At 30.7% G+C, this 22,369-nt stretch overlaps 1 protein-coding gene across 1 annotated transcript in view; it reads left to right on the top strand.

The window, feature by feature from the left end:
- The window catches only part of LOC143225195 (protein turtle-like), a 106,268-nt gene extending 102,111 nt beyond the window's left edge, over positions 1 to 4,157 (top strand). The window contains exons 10-13 of the mRNA XM_076454178.1: positions 504 to 534; positions 964 to 1,046; positions 2,091 to 2,221; positions 2,746 to 4,157. Of these exons, the coding sequence (XP_076310293.1) occupies positions 504 to 534; positions 964 to 1,046; positions 2,091 to 2,221; positions 2,746 to 2,937 (437 nt within the window). The 3' untranslated portion in view covers positions 2,938 to 4,157. The remainder of the gene's footprint in view (positions 1 to 503; positions 535 to 963; positions 1,047 to 2,090; positions 2,222 to 2,745) is intronic.
- Positions 4,158 to 22,369: the final 18,212 nt, after the last annotated feature.

Below are 22,369 nucleotides of genomic sequence, written 5' to 3'. Positions count from 1 at the left end.
CTATTAATTTACTCAACTTAGTTGTTTAAACCTGGGTATTAAACTCATATACAATCGCAATTTTTCAGATGTGCTTTTAGTCTGAGTCACTGTATAATATGAAATGAACTTTCAGATTAAGCTAAGTTAAAAACAAACAATTTAATGGATACGAGCTAATTCATCATATACCTATAACAATATGGACATTTTCCCACGCATAAGCGATTTCGAGCGTGACGTAACTCTCTGACGCGCATAAAGTTTGTAGTTGTTGTTAAAAGATTAATTCTTATTCCAAATAAACTGTGAAATAAATATTTCAGTTACAAAGTTTTTTGAAAAAATAAACATGAATCAACCTGTCTGTGTTTGAGAAACGTTTCACCATGGACATATACTACAGCTGCTACACTGAGTTTGTGAAAGCTTCACGAAAGACAAATTATAAAACATATGAATATATTCCAATTTACTATAGAAGCATCATGTACGTATTAATAATAAAGTATTCTTTGTTTCAGGAAATAAGCAAAGAAAGAACCGAAATGAGAGGTAAAGTTTATTGTTATTGGTTTCAATGTTACCTTTTGTAATGAAAATTAAAGTTATTTCAACATAGGTATATTATTTATGCTTGAGTATATTTTTCTGAAAACGTCCTACACTTAAAAATTTCTTCTTAAACACAATTTTATAACAGAGGAGATGAAACTACAGATTAAGAAAAATCTAGCAAGTTAAATTAATAACATTTTCTAACAAAAATACGTCAGCATTTTCAAATGTTACTTATTTAAAGAACTGTGTGAGAAATTTGAATCTGATGTGGAGTCAAATTACCTAAGTTTTTAAACTGCGCTATTTTTATAAAATAAATGTTTTATTTTATTTTTCGTTTTTACACTAAGTCGGCAAACCTTTCCTATCCTTTGAATTGAAGTACACAATTGTTTGAATAATGTGCATATACCGATATTCCAGAAAGGAAAAAGATAAGTATAATGAACTTGATGAAAAGCTTGGAGAATTATCCACAAGAAAAAAGTGTCCGGATATCATACCGGGTATGTAAAGAAATGTTTTTTTTTTTGTTGTTGTTGTTAAGTAAAACGCTACATATTGGATTACTTTTGTTGTGTCCAAAAAGTGTATCTAAACCCGAAGGTTACTGTTTCAGCCCTCAAATGTGCCGTTTTCCACAGGGGGCATGTAAAATAGTATGATAAAAATGTTTGTTTGTTTTAAATTTTCGAGAAAGATATACGAAGGATAGTTGTGCTAGCTGTCCCTCATTTAGCAGTGTAAGACAAGAGGGAAGGCAGATAGTCATCACCATCCACTGCCAACTCTTGGGCTACTCTTTTACCAACGAATAGTGGGATTGACCCTCACATTATAAAGCCCCCACGGCTGGGAGGGCGAGCATGTTTGGTGCGACCGGGATTCAAACCCGCGACTGTCGGATTACGAGTCGAACGCCTAAACACGCTTGGCCATGCCAGGCACAGGCATAGCCCATATATCTATCGTGTAGCTTCATGCTCAACTGCAAATCACAAACAATAACATATAGTATAAGATAATGATTAAACAGAAAATAATTGCCATATATGAATGTTCGGCAGATTCATGGATGACTGGGTGTAATAACATGAAATTGTAAATCAGGTTTTCTTTCTTTTTCAGTTAGAAACCTGACAAAATTGTGTGTTAGTTATTTTTATCTTATATTTTGATAAAGAAGTGGTTATTTTCATGTCTCACACCAAATATATTTAACTATAACGTTTACACATGAAAAGTTTTAGAGTATAACTTCAAATGTAATTAGCGATGTCACTTTAATGCATGTGTAAGCTTCCAAACATTTTATAAACTTTACCATTTCATTGGAAAAAGAAAGTTTAAGTTTTTGCTCCTGCGATTGGTTAGACCATCACATCTATGTTGATCATAATTTTTTTGCTATTAATAAGGAAATATAAGTCAGATAGATAACCTTTTAACTAAAATTTTAAATAAATGAAACAAACATCATACTTTTAAATATAAGAAAAAGTAAACACTGGATTTAGTAGATACTATGGTCTCTTTATGTTGATTTTTAGGGGCTGTGATTGAAGGGAATCGGTTAACAAGTTCAAACACATACGATGATTTGAAAGAAGACTATGACTTCTCCACTGATAACTTATGGACAGCAAATACTCGTTTACCTGAAAGTCAACGAATCGAAATGGTAAAAGAGCAATAATTTAAATGTTAATATATTGTTTTAATATCACCATAATTTAATTTACATTTAAGATATAATAAACCTAACTTCAAGAAACAAGTTCTATTTTAACATTTTAACGACAAGCTGATGAAACTGTGTATTACGCTTTTTAATTTGTTAGTAGTTGTTAGTGGAAACTTATGTTTAAAATAAACTTTTCTTTGCAAGTTCCTATAACAACTAAATTTACTTTTCAATGATGTTCTATAGTCTTTAGTTTTGTTGATGTGCACATAAACAATAAAACTGTTTAATCAAATTGGAAATACCAATGTTATAACATAAATTGGAAACAGGAAATGACATCATTATAACATTAATAGAATTAAATCGAGAAATATTTGATCAAGTTTTTTTTATTTTAATTTTATTCTGATAGATTTGCTGAAAATAGCACAGCTTACTTCTGGTTAGTCTTAAATTTATTTTAATAAAAATATATAATCAAAAGATAAACCTTGTCAACATTTCATTTTATAATTCAGGCACCGTTACCAACACAGTCACATCAAAAACAGGATATGAAAGGACATTTCGTATCACAAAGATGTTGGTCTTCATGTCACCTAGAAGAAAGAGGTGTTCGTGTCCTCCCAACTCCATCAGTTCATACGTTCATCTATGACACCGGTCAATCTGAGCTTCCTTTGTTGTCTCCTCGACAAACAGACGTTTAAATGATTCCCGTCCAACGCTATTGCTGAAAATCCGCCATTATGTGGTCTTATTATTATTACATCCACATAATGACGTACATAAGATCATCTACAACACAATGCTAAACCAAAGTTTTTGATCAAGGCTAGTGGTCTGAGGGTTAAAATTATGTATGAAACGTTATTAAATATTATGTATTTAATGAATACATGAAGTCTGTTACTTGAAACATCTACTTAGGAGAGGCAGAAGTATTGCAACTACATCTGTTTGTACAATTATGGAATTCAAATATCCTTTATTAAGCATGTGATAAAAAGGATGATTATTAATATAATTTTCAAGGTATTTTCCTTAAATACTTTGTGCTCTGCTGTTTGTAACTACATTGTACGATAATATCTTACGACCCCTTTCTGCTGTTAGCTGATTATTTGTTTTTTATTAATTTAGTAATTGACATTTAAATAATTGACTCATAAATCATCATAGAACGTCTTGCAGTAAGTTCAATGTATATAAACGTTTACTGCATATCTGTATATCGGAAATGTATCTGTAGTTATTTCAGTTTCCTCAGAAATGTCATCGTGTCTTCATGTTTAATTTAATTTTTTGTTCTCGAATAGGTTTAAACCACATATTTTACAATGTTTAGTTATTTGAAGAGATAGGAAACGCACGGATATAAACCAATATGAAGAAAAATCAAATCTGAAATTTTGAAATGTTCTAAATGTACTACAAGGTCATTAAAGTTTCATTAATACGACAAAATATTTTACCTACCATGAACATAGGGAAATAGAGTACTGTACCTTCAGGTCATCAAAACTTTAGAAAGAAGACCGCCACTATACGTTTATTACAGAAATTTAAGTGTTAATGCAAGTTCCTCCAACGTAAATTTTAGAATTCTATTAATTAAGGGACTTTTTGCATACAAAGTATAATTTTTGTGACAGTATATCTCCAAGCGCATTTTCCTGGTTTACAGTTAGTGGGAAAGTATTTTTTTTGTTTTCCATAAAATAATGTGTGTCTTTTCTTATAGCAAATACATATCGGGCTCTCTACTGAGTCCACCGAGAGGAATCAACTCCATGATTTTAACATTGTAACATTAGCTGCATGTTTGTAATGGAATCTTTATTCATAAGCTTCGTGTAGGTTGACAACTTGCAACATCTGCAGAATTTGCTTCATTAAATGTCCAAGTTCCTTAATTTAGGTTATTTAATTCTGAATGGAACTGTGTTTATCCTTTTCTTAATAAACGATTTCTTTTTTAAGTTATCTTACAATGTAACATATTGTTTTGTAATAGAAAAAAATAAACTTATTTATAAAGAGTATATCATCTTTTTTTCATAATTTCGGTAAGCAAGTTCGTGAAAAACAACAACATAGATTATAATGAAAAAATAAACTCCTAATATGTTATATATATATGTTGTGTAAGCTTTTATTCAATTTACAGTACTGTTACATGCAGGTAGTTGATTACTGTTCTTATATATAGTAGGTTGTTACATATTATATTTAACCCGAACGAGAATCCAGTGTATTATGTTATGTATTATATTTAATTCGGATGAGCTCCCATTTTATTATCTTACGTATTACTATCTCAAATAATCTGAAACTGAGTTAAATCTTAATTTAAATTTAGGAATTAATTAAATGTTGCATTGTATCAAATTTAGGATATTTGCCAACATATTAATGTGTACTTAATATGATGTACTTACTAAGACAATTACAATATTAATATAAATATACTGGAGATTCCTAGTATTTGCACACACACATAATGCATTGTTAATTCTTACATTTGAGAACCTTCAACGACAATTACAATTACGAAGAAAGTGTTCGTACCCCTGCGTCGTGAGTAGTTTTTTCTTCATAACTTGAAGAAAGTATCACGATTAGGATAATGAAAGTATAGAAATGTAAATGTTATACTAACACACATCTACATAAATTTTTATGTAAAGTAAACGACAAATAAACTGTTTATAAACAAATAACCAAACATAGGAGGGGCAGAAAGTGTTCGTGCGTCGACTTTAATGGTCAGATGTGTAGCCTTTCAGGTGAATTACTTGGCGCAATCTCTCCTCATAGCCATGATCGTTTGACAGTACTCGACTGGTATTTTCTTCCATTCTTCTTTGCAGAAGGCCTCCAACTCTTGCAAGTTCTTCGGATGACGCTGATGAACCCTGGTCTTCAACTCATGCTAAACGTTTTAAATTGGGTTGAGATCGGGTGACTGCGATGGCCACTCCAGAACGTTTATATTTTTCCTCTGCAACCAGAATTGCACATATTTTGATATGTACTTAGGGTCATTGTCGTGCTGGAAGATCCAAGTTTCGAGCATCATTCGTGATATAAGTGCTTAATATATCAACGTTTTCTTCTTTTTTCGTTATTTCGTTAACGCGGTGAAGGCTGCCTACATCAGAAGAGTTGAAGGAACCCCATAGCATGATCGAGTCACATTCGTGTTTAACTGTAGGGACGGTGTTCCTTGGAAGATTTCGTTTCCCCTTCTTACGGAAAATATAGCAAACATAATTGTGGCCGAAAAGCTTGATTTTAGTCTCGTTTGACCAAAGAATACTATTTCAATAGGTAAAGGGTTTATCTACATGTTTTCTTGCATACCTCAATCGTGCTTCTAAATGAACAGGCTTTAAATATGGAGTTCTACGAGAACGGCATGCTTTGAACCCAGAAGAGCGTAGCATGTTCGTAACTGTAGAGGTGCTTACTTCAACCCAAGTTTCCCTTACCAGTTTATGTATGTCATTACGTGTTAAACGAGGGTTCCTACTAACTTCTCTGAGAACCTTCCTCTTGGTTCTCTCGGAATTTTGGTGGGGCGTCCGGAACGAGGGAGGTTAGCAGTTGATCCTGTAAGCTTAAACTTGGCAATTATGCTTTGAACAGTAGAGTTCGGCACTTTACGTTGTGTAGCAATACTGAAAAGAGACACACAAGACTTGTATTTTACAATAATTCGGTTTTTTAAATCACTGGACAGTTGTTTCCTGTTCGCCATGATGACCAAGCAAATAATGACGGAGACGGCGCTAAATTGCCGGAAGTAAATTGTTTGCTTGCTAAATTCCAATAATTATGAACCAAGTATCTAGTTTTGGAATGGTATAATGTAGTTTATTCGCCAAACTAAACAAAATTTTTACGGGAATATCAGTTTCTTTATAAGTTCTGAACTGTACGAACACTTTCTGCTCCTCCTATTTTTGGTTATTTGTTCATAAACTGTTTATTTGTCGTTTAATTTACATAAAAAGTATGTTGATGAGTGTTAGTATAATATTTATAATAAATCCTAATCTATTAGTGATACATTTTAAGTTATGAACAAAAAACTACTCGGGACGCTGGGGTACGAACACTTTCTGTCCCAACTATATATCCTATGCTTCGTCCAGTTGAAGTAACTTTCAATAAAAAAAAAATGACTTCCCTTCTTAACAGTAACAAATCTACAGTTTTTTCAGATACATTGTTTTAAAATACAAGAAAAAAAAAAAGTTTGTTGGTATTATGAGTTATGTATACTTAGGCCTATAATCTGTAAGCATCAGATTATGGTATAAAGATCCCAAACGCTTTAACAAAACTTTTTTAATCTTCTTTTATTTAGGTGTTTATTATAAATTCATCGTTTGCGCACAATCTCTCCATAAACATCGTTCTTTCTTCATTTTAAAGGTGTATTCCTACATTTATCGCCAAATACTGAACTCGTTAAATGATATAAGTTGTCCTCGGGATCTTATTCATGGTATCATTTCATGAAATATTTGTATAATCTGATAAAGCTAATATTAAACAAAGAAAGAATTTAGTACACATTTTAATCTTAATACAGATATATTTTAATATACAAAAGATAATAAAATTCATAATAACGGTCATTACGAATATTTATTACAAGTAATGATTTATATACAAACGTTTTACAAATTTACAAATGATATTAAGTCTTTTATTTGAACTGGAACTTCCATGATATCCTGTCAAGAGTACACGATGAGCGAGTTAATTTAGAGTCTATATCAGTACAATTCACTTAACGGGTACCTACATGTACGTAGGTATTTGTTTATCACACATGAATTTTTTACAGCTAAAGTTATATAATTTCTTCGTAAAAATACTAACGTTCGATGTTAATTCACTGAAGTTAAATGGTTTGTAATGTTCGAAATTTATGAACGTTCTTGGTCAAATATCTGAAGTTTCTGATTAATAAAGGTTTATCACATTTATAGCTTCTGAGATGTATAGAATACCAACTATAGCAAACCTTTCATATATATGTGTGTATGTTGATTTATAACTGTTAAATAAGCAAGATTATAGAAATTTCAGCTGGCCTAACAATATTGGTAATAACTAATATTTATTTATATACACACTTAGTACACTATTAATTCATATATTCGAGAATCTTCTGCAACTTTAGTGAATAGGCGGGAATTTCACAATACAGATTTAACAATATAAGTTTCACACATTTCTAAATATTAATTGAAACAAACATCGATATTAAAATAAATATGCAATAGTAAATCCGTCATAAGATGTGAACAAACCACCAATTCAATTTTTTAAATAAGTCAGTTCGTATTCATAATCAAAATAAATTACTTCTATAAACACCAACTACTTTCATCATTTAGTACAGTAAACTATAAATGAAGACTAAGACACGGATCATTTCCACTTTAAAAACACACTGACTCATCCTGTGTCTTTTTTGTTTTTTACAAGTAATATCATTTAAATAAACAAACGTGGGTAAAGGGAGAAATCACAAAGAGAGCTATATTTACCTGTTTCTTTAATCCAGTTTGATTTACTTTCAATAAGTGAAAAAAATACTACTCAACAGTAAAAAATCTATATGAACTGACATATCTACATTTTTAGGTATTTCTTTTTAGCTTTGTATGTTGAATTTACATTCTCTTCTTGTTTTTAATTTTCAACTGTCATTGTATTTTATTTACTAATTATGATTCTTTAGTGTTGTTTGATTAATCACAACTGGTGTATGGATTCTAGTTATGAACTGAATTTAAGATGTTAAGAAATAAACATTAACCACATGAAAGATGAAGAGTATTTTCTCCCCTATTATGACATTCATCATGGAGAATATAACCTAAGCATGAATAATACAGTGTTAAAAGTGGAATATAGTATAATAGATTTTAATACTACAATGTCTATGATCTTGTATCAACAAGGATATATAAGTTTAATAACCCATAGTTTTAAATTATTGCTTGTCAAATGAAAAATACTAGTTTACCCAAATATTCTCAAATGTCATGAAATATTTATACCTCTAAGTACAGTTAACTCAACAATTCAAAGCACTCTTTAGTTTTTAAAAATGTATTCTACATTTACCGCAAAATTTTAAATTCGATAAGAGATGTCAGTTGTCCTCAAGATTTTATCCATGGCGTCAGTTCAGTTAGAAACTCTAGTCTGCATCAGAATGTTGTATAGAAATCGAAAACGTTTTAACAAAACTTCCTTAATCTTCCTTTATTCAGGTGTTTATTAAAAATGCAAGCAAACTCTTCAAAAGATCGCTTTTTCAGATAAATTGTGACACAGTACAGGAATAAAGCAAACAAGTTTGTTGATATTATGTGTTATGTTGAACAAGGGGTGAAACAACTGTACTTAAACATGCAGTATTCAGTGATCTCTCAAGAAAAAATCAGATAATAAACATATTAAACATAGACATTTTTGACGTAATTTTCTTATGAAGAACAATGGTTGGGGTATACTATAAGCAAAATCATAAATATGAAATGTTTCATCTCACATTATGAGAAAATAGAAAGTGTGAAAATCGCGGTAAGTATGATAAATAAAATCAGTATTTATGCGCATATACTATTTAAATATTAACTGTATGGGAAACTCACACTGTCTCGCACCTATATATACAAAATCTAAAACAATAAAATACTTATATATGTATATCTGTGCATGATGCTATATTTTGGCTTTTGTTACTTCTGTACTGACAAATCCGTGATCAATGTAACATCTCTGCTCATTTTTATGTTTGTTAGGACTTGTATAGTAAGTAATTGAACATATACATTACATTTTTTTTTCTATTTTTAGGAAGCAAGTAATTTAAATTCTTCAGTGTAATATCATGAACTTATGTATTTCCACAATTGTTAAAGGATAATATGGAAAAGAGAAAAAATACCGAAATTATAATGTTTAACTAATTTTCTTCTTCATACTTATGTCAGTTCCTCCTTATATTAATGATTTATCATGACTAGAGATTTAGTTTACGTTTTTGTATTTTATGTACTAAACCGTGGTAAAATTTTACTTATGTGCCTACGTGACAATGATGTGACAATTAAATAAAATTTTTTGTCTGATCAGAATACGCATTTGTTCGGATATACAGTTGACAAGTGTTTCTACTTTATTTATCTAACGCAAATTTTCTTAGTACATTTTTCTAATGTTTCGACTGCTGTCAAAAAGACCATTCTTATGCTTTTTGTGTTTTGTTTCTACCACTGCCAAAAAGTTAAAGGATCATACATGTTTATTCTCCTGTGGATCAGTGTAATTTCTCTTGCTTACGAAGCTAAACTTCTGGATTCGATTTCCGCGATGGACAAAGAGCAGTTAACATGAAACACCAACACTAGGCGAGTTTCAAATATTTATTAATGGTAACGTCAGTCTTTCTTGTCATATTCTTGCCCCTAATATACATATTTATATTCCATAGGTTGTTGTAGTTGTTATCTACGAGTAGATAGAAAAATGTGGAGAAGTTATAAAACGAGCTCTTCTTAGGTATTTCTCATTTTAATATTAGGTTTTATGACGGTATATTGTACTTCTTTACAATACAATTATATCAACGAAGATATTTAATTACTGTGTCGCAATGGAAAGCTATTCATAGGCTCAAGGCCGGCCAATCACGGGTGTTCGATAGTTAGATTCAGGTATGCTACAGAGAGGTGAGGAGATTGTGTTTCCACTCATTGAAATAGTACAACAGCTAGGTCATCTAGACGAAAAAAAACCATCCATCCATAACAGCAAAGGATGTTTGTTATTCGTTATTACAATAACCTGTAGCAGTCGCTGGCAATAAATGTATCGTTTCAGTCAAATGGTTTTTCCTAAACTTTTCAATAGAAGTTTCATTGGGTCATTATCTACATCCCGTGGTTCTGCTAATCACATGTCATAGATTTGCCTGCTTCCAGTATCTATTGGGTTGAGGAATAATTCGTGAGCGTTTTTTCAAGTTAAAAAATATATTCATAAATGAAACGCTTTCGCAAAATATTTCATGTCATTTGGTAGATAATTTTTTGTTCTAATAGATGGTATGTTTGATTTTCATATGTCTTTAATTTTTGCTTTCATTTTCAGCTCATTAAATGGAATGTCAAGTAAACAAAATCGAGTCCACATTTTCGACACCATCTGCTTTTCTTTTCGCATTTAATTTCTTGCAATTTCGTTTAAAATAATGCATACTATATACCTAGATATTACATGAAATAAAGTATCATAATAAATGTTTTGGGTGTAATGTGTTCGTTCATGCATTGAAGTATCGTATAGTCTTGCATGTAATGCTTGAATGAAATTATTTAAAAACGCTCACGAATTATTCCTCAACCTAATATAACATGTAAACTGAATTGGTGGCATGAATCACACTGTTCACAAATGAGCCAAATTCCTTCTACAGTAATAATAGGCCCGGCATGGCCAAGTCGTTAAGGCACACGAATCGTAATCTGAGGATTCGAATCCCCGTCACACCAAACATGTTCGCCCTTTCAGCCGTGGAAGAATTATAAAATGACGGTTAATTTCACTATTCGTTAGTAAGAGAGTAGCCCAAGAGTTGGTGGTGGGTTGTGATGACTAGCCAGCTGGCTTCCTTCTAGTCTTACACTGCTAAATTAGGAACGGCTAGCACAGATGGCCCTCGTGTAGCTTTGCGCGAAATTCAAAACAAACCAGTTGCAATAAAAATTAGAATAATATAAAGTACTTCCTACTGACAGCATGTTAGGATTCATATACATAGAGACTGTGTATCAAATTAACGACTTTATTTGGCATTTGTTTTGCTCCAAAACATGCTACGCTATATTCAATACATTATTTGAACAGCAATAAAAATTCGTGAAATCACCTAGTTTCAAGGTACATGAAAATACATTTTGAATGAAAGTTAGTTTCCATTGTATTAAGTTGTATCCAATATGTTTTAATTAGAAATGCTGGAAAAGACAAAGGTTACAAGATTCCATAATTCCTTTTGCGGGATCTTTATAAATTTATGTATCATTCGGTATCCGAATATTAATTAAAACTCGAGATAAAATTAAAACTTTTCCTTTGATTTTGTTCTGTGGTTTCGAGCTGTATTGGTCCTTGGCTGTCTTAAAGTTTTCATTTGAACATTTCCAAGATATATTTTACACGGCATGAATTTTACACCAATACGTCTTACTAATGACGGTTAATCATGCTTCGTAAGACAAACTCACAGTAAACTCATCTCAACAGATGTCACGAGTCGTGACATCGTGTAGTAATTATATACTTATTTCACCATGAATGCCCAATCGTTCGACAGATCACGGTCGTAACAATTTATGCTTTGGGGAATATATCATAGACCCTAACAAGGAAGTGTAATAATACAGATTATGTTAAGAAAATAATGCCATTGTTCTCCATGGAAGTGGAAGAAATAGTACAATGTTTAGAACACTATCAAGCTTTAAGTTAATTGGGTTTTTGCGGTTCAGTGATGAGGCTGAAAATTTATAACGATAAGGATCGGGTTTCGATATCTACGAGAGGCAAGGCACAAATAACCTCGTTGTGTTCGACAACGAATAAACACACAAGCCTTTGCAATAATAAAGTAAACCAATTATTAATAAATGGAAATAAAGATTGTTAACATCCTTCCATTTTCATCCAATATAATAATAATAATCAATAATGTTAATCCTTTAATTCCAGGAATTAAATTAATTAATAAGGTTGAACAGTGTTTAGGTTAGTGATACAGTAAACTTTTATCCCTCTGCCTGCTTTAGTTTTAAATCCTGCTTCATTGTCAGTGAGAGTAACATCGTTAATGGAATGACCGAGTTGGTTAAAGTGTTGAGCAACAAGGAAATCGTATTTGGTATTAATTGAACATTTATGATTTTTGAAACGTTTTTTAAAAGTTGTATCTCTAAACTTAAAATGTTTAACCTTGTGGAATTGATCTAGATCATTGAATCAGTAATCTTTGAAAAATAATTTTTCTTTGTTTATTTCTTTCATGTAGCATGAACTTTACTATCTATTGAAGATACTTTTACATATATGCTTATATATATCAATTACCTTAACAGATTTTTTCCAATCGGTCTCAATATTTTACTTTTATTTTACTTAAGTATAGTTTTATATATTTCTTTTCTCACGATTTATAACGGAAAATTTCTCTAACACCTCTTAACATTGCACCAGAAGAGAACACATTTATAACAGTACATGGAAGAATATACTAAACATTTCCTGGAAGGGGAGACGTACCTCATGACGTCACTCAATTCGCTTTATACATGAATGTCATTCATTCGATTACACTTCCATTTCCAGTTTGCCTCTAAAGTTGTTATTGTTGTTTTTGAATTTCGCACAAAGCTACTCGAGGGCTATCTGTGCTAGCCGTCCCTAATTTAGCAGTGTAAGACTAGAGGGAAGGCAGCTAGTCATCACCACCCACCACCAACTCTTGGACTACTCTTTTACCAACGAATAGTGAGATTGACCGTCACATTATAACGCCCCCACGAATGAAAGGGCGAGCATGTTTGGCGCGACCGGGATGCGAACCCGCGACCCTCAGATTACGAGTCGCACGCCTTAACACGCTTGGCCATGCCGAGCCAGCCTCTGAAAAATAAAGGTCTGTCAAAAACTGAACCTAGTTATTCTTCTGATATCATGAATTTCTTTCTCAGATATATATTTTCAAACAGTTTATATTACCACTTAATCATTCTTAAAAGTACATTTGTAAATAACTATCTATCTATAGACAGACAACTGGTCTTACAAACTCCATAGACTACATAGACTAGCTTGCCTCCATCAGTGGCACAATGAAATATCTGTGGCCTTGTACTGCAAGAAACCGGATTTCAGTACCCATGGCGAGAAGGGTATAGGTAGCTTATTGTGTTGCATTGTGCTTAACTTCAAACACATAGTACTGGCTTAATTAAACGAAGCTTGCTATAACAGTTTGAAATCAGTTTCATTCATCAAAACAGACCCCCAATGGGCCAACAGTATGCCTGCTGACTCACACCGAGAAGGTTTTAATATTATAACGTACATGCTATATATATATATATATATATTCGAATTATCGATTTCTGAAGTCACGATCCTAAAACGCATAATAAACTAAGGAAAACAATCTGTCATAACGAATTACCTCTTTTTCTGATTGGCCCGGCATGGCTAAGCGTGTTAAGGCGTGCGACTTATAATCTAAGGGTCGCGGGTTCGCATCCCCATCGCGCCGAACATACTCGCCCTCCCAGCCGTGGGGACGTTATAATGTGACAGTCAATCCCATTATTCGTTGGTAAAAGAGTAGCCCAACAAAGCTACTCGAGGGCTATCTGTGCTAGCCGTCCCTAATTTAGCAGTGTACGAAATTCAAAATAAACAAAACAAACTTTTTCTGATGAAATATACAAAAGCGAAACTTAGTAACGAACACGTAAAATTAGCAAATGGATAGTTTTGTTTCTGTTTTTTTCTTGAGTTAACCAGAAATACACTGCAAAGAAGATGCTACACAAATAAGAATGAAATAAGACTGACTGGCTTGTTTAAGTAAGATTGAAAGAATTGTTAGTAATACTCATAAACATATAAATTTATTCAAAGCGTGAAATAAATAGGTTTGGCTCAGTTCTATTCTAGAACTAACAAACTAATGCAAATTAATAAGTAATTTATCAAATAGACGTTCCTCTCAGTTGCAGTTGATTAATGAACAATAGATGGTTTCTCAAAATGAATAATTAACATGTATTTCGGAAAGTGTTTAGAAGGTTATACATTGGGGAATTTTATGCTTCAACTAAATTTAAAGTTTCCCATTTAATTTTTTTTTATTCTCGCTGACAAGGTTACAATCTCGAAATAAAAGCGAATTTTGAAATTGATAGCGATATATTATCACACACTAGAAGCAAATTCTTAGCTATACTTCACCGAGTTTTCGCATCTTCTCTTTCAACTGTAAGCCTCGAACCAGCTGTGTGGTTCCCAGTTTACGAAGGTATCACAGAGCTTATCACAATAAAAATAAAAATGTTAATTTGTTAGTGTATGCGAAAAAAAAAATCTGTGAAGTCTAATAGCACATTGTTGTTTTTTTTTTTAAATTATGGAAAGTGTGAATTATTAAATTATTCAATGGATAAGGCTGCTTTAATATCACTGTACATTTTTCATACCCTAAATACTTAATTTCATTAACTCTTCTAGGTGTGTAAGTACTATAAAAAAGTGCTCAGTCATAGGTTATTCCGTCATTTACTAACTAAGGCGGAAAACTTTCATGACTGAAATACCAAAATACTTCAAGCGTATGGATAATCTGTTAGAGAAAACACCAAACAGTTTTCTACAGGAAATCATTTTAAACAGGAAAGAAATACGCACTTTTTTGTATAGTGGAAGAAGTAGGAGGTCATCCATTTTTATGATGATTTTAAAAGGAAAAAGTTTACAAATCTCACGAATATTTTATATATTTACTTTTTGGTTCTGTTTAGTTCGGGCTGCTTTCTTTGAGAACAAAAATGTCAGACTGATATTTCAGAAACTATCTACTAGTGTGTTATACATTTAGTAAAACCATGATGATTTTCATGCATTACCAATAAACATTATTTTACATCAAAGAAAGTTGTAAAAACATGTCATATCTGATAATTGTACATGCATGAAAAGTTAACATGCGATTAATTCACATTTACAATGGGTGTATCTAAGTTTCTATAAGATTTTTGTCAACTAATATTGATTTAAAATACCAAAGTTGTTGAAAGTGAAATCAATCTTTTTTAAAATAATCTTAATCGTGCAAATTACTTAACTTTTTTGCATTCCTCTGTTAATGTCGACTCTGAAAATTAATACAATTGCGAATATTATTTATAATTGTTGAAGCTGCATGATATCTAATGATATTAAATCTTAAATCTTTTTAGTAAGTTATCTATATTAGCTCAAGTACCCGTCCCCTAGACAGAAGTTAAGTAAATTTATGATCAATGAAAGGTTATCTTAGAACATGAAAAGTTGCTCCCTTGTATATAATTATGAAAACAAAAAATGCCCATAAAACTGCAAAACACAAAACGTGAATCTGTAAATTTGCATGTATCTCCCTATGGACTCAACAAGCTTTTATGCTAAATTGGTGAAGGTCTGTTCAGAGGAACGAAGTAGTTTTAAACAAAACTCCATTAAAAACCGTAAGAAAAAGGAAAACTAAATATTTTTGTAGCTCTGCATGGACTGAATGAACTCCTTAAACAATTTTGGTAAAATTCATCCACACTCTGCGAAATAGATACATGAACATACAACAGACAATAAGTAGTATTTCATTTATATAAATTTTTATGAGAAATTTGTTTATGAACTAACTGTAGCAAATGGAACTACAAAAATAAATAAATACTTATGATTATATGTTACAAACTTATGTCTTAGATTTATTTCGATTGTGAATTATTTCTTTGTTTTCAGAAAAATTTTGTAACCACCGGTATTAAACCTCACTAAAACTTTACATTCTACATTATCACCTGCTAGGTCTTTTCGGATGATTCTTAAACAAAAGCCTAAAACGTTAAACTACTAAATTGTAATGTTTTATATTAAAAATAAAGTTCAAAGTTATTTTCACTTGAAAATGTTTTGAATATTTAAAGGTAATGGTAATTCATGTAATGTATGGGTGTGGTTTAATTTGTTGTTTTACTCAAGCTATTAGATGTGGTACTAAATTAGGTTAAAATCATGAATTGAAATAACTTATAAAAAGCTTTTAAAACCAAAGAAAGAAAAGAAGCAGACACAATGGAACCTCTCTAAAGCAGCCATCTTCAAGATTGAGACAAACTGGTCTGATTAGAGGGGTCCACTGTACATAATTAGAGATTATGTAAACAAAAACAGGGACTGTGATTGAATGACCGCTTTCAAGGTGTGACCAAATCTGAGAGATGGGCGCTTAGAGGGGTTCCACTGTATTACTATTAGCTCTCCAATGTGAATAAATGCTTTTTTTTTTTCGTGGATCTTATATAATTTCCTTTTTTATTTTTCTTTAACAAAATAATTTTGCAGTACAATGAGCTATTCACTATATTATGAAGTTGTTAACATGTTTTCACACGAGGAATAGTTTTGCAAATGTCGATTTTATTAAGAAGTTAAAACATTAAATACATCAAAAGGATATTTAAAAATATGTTTTTTGAAATTTTATGCATATGGAAGATATTGATTGATTAAAATATTAAACAAGCTTAGTCCACCTGTAGTTTAGAGACGACGACAGGAAACACTGGCATAGATCTCTCATGATGATCATAAGAATGTATAAAACTATCATTACCATCTTGTAACAAAACTACAATAAAGCATGAAATATGAGAAACAATTTATATTTTAAAAGTTTCAGTAGATTTAATTGTCTTTTTTGTGTGCTATTTTTCGTAGCTGATCGTACACTTTTATTAGTATTTAACAGCGTTGTTAAATTATTTTTTCCTGAAACTTTAAACCCTATTATGCGAGATATCGTATACATTTCAACATAAAATACTTTTTGGTATAATTAAACATGAGTCAAACATTTTTTGTGCAACGACGTTTCATAAGAAAAAGTAAAATGGAGAATGATATTATTTATATTTTGATTGTCTTTGTAGTAACTAATTTCCAAGTTAATTAGAAAAGGTAAAATAAATCAGCATCCACAATAAAAATTACATTGCCAATTTTCTTTACTAGGAAATTATGTAATATTTATAGTTTACAAAATGAATTAATCAGTTTTTGAACACCTATATTCTATCGAAGCTTTCATTTACAATGAAATGTAAAGAAGTTGCATTAATTTAATATGAGTATTTCTTAAATTATTACTAGTCAGTTGTAAAGACAACGAATATAAATGAGACCTGTTGATAGGATTTTAAATTTCAATAATCATACCAATATCATAATAACTAGACAAACACATTTATAAGTATAATTCCTGGGACATGCACTTCGTTATGGATCTTCGTGGTTATTTATCAATGTTCTAATATATTAGTATCATGTGCTTCCATAAAGAAACATATCAATATACATATGTGTTTTAATCAGGCTAATGATGAAGAAAATTAATATAAAAATGTAACCAAACCATTGTACTTGGTGGTTGTTGTTAACAAACAAAAACATATTTCAATTATAAAACGTTACAAGACCAAGTAATACTTACCGGAACGATATTTTCGAATGTACAGATATATAGTCGTTCACAGAGCTCGTTCCCTTACTATTATAATTTTATGCTATGTTAACCTTTTGTGGTACACGCAATAAAGACTTCAGAGATTAATCACCAAATATTATAAAAAGCCGATTATGGTCCTATCATTCTGTATACGTCCAATAAGGAATAATGTGTTTATTATTCATATAAACATATACAGCAGCTCAGAGGTTCATTTTTATGTATCTTACTATTTTCTTCCTTTTTATAGTAAATGTACGAATATAATATTATCAACAGCATAATTGTCAAGAATAGAATATGTTTGTTATTGATAGGAATAGCGTATTATTTTTTACAGTAAAAGACGATTTTAGTTCCTTTGTTTCACACTGTACTTCCTTGTCAAAATATATAAAAAATATTATCAAAACTTCGAATGTCCTGCATAATATTATCTTGGCCAAAATAATTATACCAGAATTAAATTTTCTAACATCCATTCAATACAAGACAGAAAAGTTAAATTTATTTTGATAGAGCAAAGACTACATACATGATAATACAAAATTCAAATACGAAATAACGTTTATTTTACTAAACTATAATAGTTTGGTATAAAAACTGTTAAATCTAAGTATTTGATATAGCATACCAATGAAAAGTAAGGACATGTTTAGATTATTTAAAGAAAATAAATAGAAATCAGAAACTGATGTTTATTCAAGCATTGATCACAGTTAATGTTCCTAAATATTTGAAGTTAAATTTTGAAACTGTATATGTATAGGTACAATTTGTGAAAAACATCCTACGTTGTATTTGTTCATTTGTCTGTAGAAATGTTTACATACGATCGTACACTAAGTGCTATTCAGAATAAGCTTAAAATTTCTAAATGTTTTCAGTATTTAATTCAAATGTCATTTTCTCACAGCTACCTCTTTAACTTCCATGGGTATGTCTTATGCACAAATATGCCCTCCTCTAGGGCACTGTCGTAAGCATAAATATGTTCTTCTCTGGAGAACTATCCTATGCACATTTCGAACAAATTTCACAAATACATGTGAGATTTAAGTGCTTTATGACCATGTCGATGGAGTATTTCCCTTCAAACTTCCCAACGTTTTACCAGTTTGAAGTTTCAGATTACGTTAAAACGAAACACGTTTTTTTTTTTCTTATTGCGTATCTAAAAGTAAGCTACTGAGAGTTATTTGCGTATATGCCTGTCAAAATTAAGGAATAAGTTAAACAATCGCCAAGATTTGGTATATATTTTTATTTAATCAGCATGACGTTTCGAGCTCGCGCACTTCGTCAGATTATATATCTTATATGCATGCACACAATTTAAAAATTGCTTTCGCATCAATTTGAAAGTTAAGCGTGAAATGTTTTTGTAAAATTACATCTCATAAATAAATATTACAAGTCAAGAAAGCATAAAACACGTAGAAATTAAAATTAAAACAAAATATACAAAATACATGAAAATCTGCAGAAAAAAATTAACCAGATGGTTTTACGTTCCCAGGTCTTAAACTGATCTCCTTTCCAGTCGTTCTGTTTTGTGAATGCCTGTTGGACCACTAATAAGTCCAATACTTGGAAATCGTTCAACTGTAGGTTGTTAGTAGTGAAATGTTTGCCTATATCTTAGTTTCGCAGTTTAATATGGTTTGAATGTTCTCGTGCTTGATCATTGAGTCGACAGACTGTTTGTACAATGTATAAACTATTTCATCTTTAGAAAATTATGCAATAAATGATACATTCAATGGACGTGTAAAGGATTGTCTTATGTTGAAAGCTGTGTTTTATCCTCGTACATGTGTGGTACTGCTTATGTGTAGAGAGGTGACCCACCTGTTTTGTTGAAATGTATGAGTGTCTACAGTATCATTTTGTTTTTCTTTAAGGTTGCAGCGCAATAGGATTTCTTTTACACGAATTTAAAGGGGAAAGTCCTTGAAAAATATTTAGTGGTAGGGTTTTCAGTAATTATTAATTATTATATTGTAATCTATATATTAAGTATATAAGTATTACACACACACTGACATGTACAGAATGTAGTTTATAATGCAAGACATAGATCTCATGTATGAAAAACATAATTTTTGTAATGTGTACTTAATCAAGAGCTATCGAACACTGTATATATCACTATCCAAGTTTATTCTAATTAAAACGCATCTAATTAGAATAATGTAAGTGCAATGACAATATTCGATATTTTAAGCACAATAGATAAAAATCAAGAATACAGTTTTTGAAAAATTGAATATTTGATATTATACAATAAAATAATTACAATATCATGCTAAATAGTGAAATTTGTACAAACAATATGCTGTTATCTAGCTTATCGGTAAAAGTTTATTAAGTTGAAGAGGAAATGTTTTTTTCTTCTGAAAAAAAAAACAAAAACAAAGCATTTTAGATGAGCATTAATGCGTTATCTCTAAAAGTCTGACAGTTACTGAAAATAATTGTAAGGTATGAATTAATACCGCAATCGTTCTTCAGGTAATTACAAAAAAACTTGTATCAAATTACGTATATTACAGGAAAATGTATTTAATGTTAATAAATTTATTTTCATACTCATTATTCCCAGATATCTTAACTGATATCTACATTATGATAAAACAATAATTCTGGTATCAATAACAAAACATTTACTTGGTTTCTTATTGAAAGAGCTTTGTGAAATCATGTTGAGTATATAGTAGTTATTATTGAAATGAAAGATTATGCATATGGAATATCAGGATATGTGTGACAGTATCATTTGGCATGTAGCCTGTTGGTGTAATTAAAGTAATATTAGGATAAGTGCAATGGAAAATGGTGATAAAGTTTTCCAAGAGAAACTGTCGTACCCTTTCCCATTTTCACGCTATACCAGATGTTTGTGACTGAAAGTCTTGTCTGTAGACTGAACAGTAATTTAGCTTGATGGACGATGAAAAGAAATATATCGTTATTGGTGTAAAAAGATATTTCATATTAGCTGAAATTTGAGGTTATCAGAGTGATTATCTGAGAATCAGTCAAATGTCAAAACGTCTATTAATAAGTGATTAACAAACATTCCATATATCCAAGATTTTCTAAAAGAAAGTAATAGGACTTGTAGTAAATTCGTACAGCTGAATCTTGGACAAACATTAACTAACACTTTAATTTCTCTTGCTTTTGTTTGACGCTATATTGTATTTTGCAACACTACTAAGTTTTAAAACATATCATGTACAATTATAAGGACACTTAAAGCAACATTGAAGTATATAAACAAGCACGATATAAGTTGTATAACTTTCTCCCTCAATCACAATTTTACAAGAAAGTCATTAACCTTATCAATAAGTGAACCACGTTAACTTAATTTGAGGTTATCAGAGTGATTATCTGAGAATCAGTCAAATGTCAAAACGTCCATTAATAAGTGATTAACAAACATTCCATATATCCAAGATTTTCTAAAAGAAAGTAATAGGACTTGTAGTAAATTCGTACAGCTGAATCTTGGACAAACATTAACTAACACTTTAATTTCTCTTGCTTTTGTTTGACGCTATATTGTATTTTGCAACACTACTAAGTTTTAAAACATATCATGTACAATTATAAGGACACTTAAAGCAACATTGAAGTATATAAACAAGCACGATATAAGTTGTATAACTTTCTCCCTCAATCACAATTTTACAAGAAAGTCATTAACCTTATCAATAAGTGAACCACGTTAACTTAATTTGAGGTTATCAGAGTGATTATCTGAGAATCAGTCAAATGTCAAAACGTCCATTAATAAGTGATTAACAAACATTCCATATATCCAAGATTTTCTAAAAGAAAGTAATAGGACTTGTAGTAAATTCGTACAGCTGAATCTTGGACAAACATTAACTAACACTTTAATTTCTCTTGCTTTTGTTTGACGCTATATTGTATTTTGCAACACTACTAAGTTTTAAAACATATCATGTACAATTATAAGGACACTTAAAGCAACATTGAAGTATATAAACAAGCACGATATAAGTTGTATAACTTTCTCCCTCAATCACAATTTTACAAGAAAGTCATTAACCTTATCAATAAGTGAACCACGTTAACTTAAACGATATAAATTGTGTCGTATTTAGAAAATTTAGGGCAAGTATTAGTTGAGCATTTCACTACAAATACGGAAAATATGAGTTTTCATCACGATTAATTAGATATATTTCGTCCGCCAGTGGTATAGCGACATGTTTATGGAATCACACCGCTAGAAACAAGGTTTCGATACCCGTTGTGAGCAGAACACTGTGTAATGTTGTGCTTACTTTCAAATAAAGATATATTTGATATTACGGGTAAATCGTAAAAAAGATAAATACATTGTTTTACTAAATAAATACCATCTTAAAGTAGTTTATTGTCTCTTGAAGTTTTAATAATTAACTTGTTTACTTGAACTATTAGTTTAAATTTAGTTTATTTATATAAGTTAATTATAATATAATATAAATGAGACTAAATATATTTTATTATTAATGTTACGTACATTTATAGATCGAATAAATTATTAAGTTCTATGTTATTAAAGATAAACTTTATTACTTTTCTTACTACAAAGTATCAATAACAACATAATTATTTATTCTGAAACGCTTCGCTGAACAGTAACAGCGCTCATAATAGTCTACTTGTATTTGGTATTGAGTTGTTACCTACAAGCTGTAAGTGTAATAATAAATAAAATGGTAAAGACAAAT

This window comes from Tachypleus tridentatus, chromosome 9, assembly GCF_004210375.1.
Source record: "Tachypleus tridentatus isolate NWPU-2018 chromosome 9, ASM421037v1, whole genome shotgun sequence".
Classification (NCBI taxonomy): Eukaryota; Metazoa; Arthropoda; class Merostomata; order Xiphosura; family Limulidae; genus Tachypleus; species Tachypleus tridentatus.
This window is presented reverse-complemented; position numbering and strand designations above follow the sequence as displayed.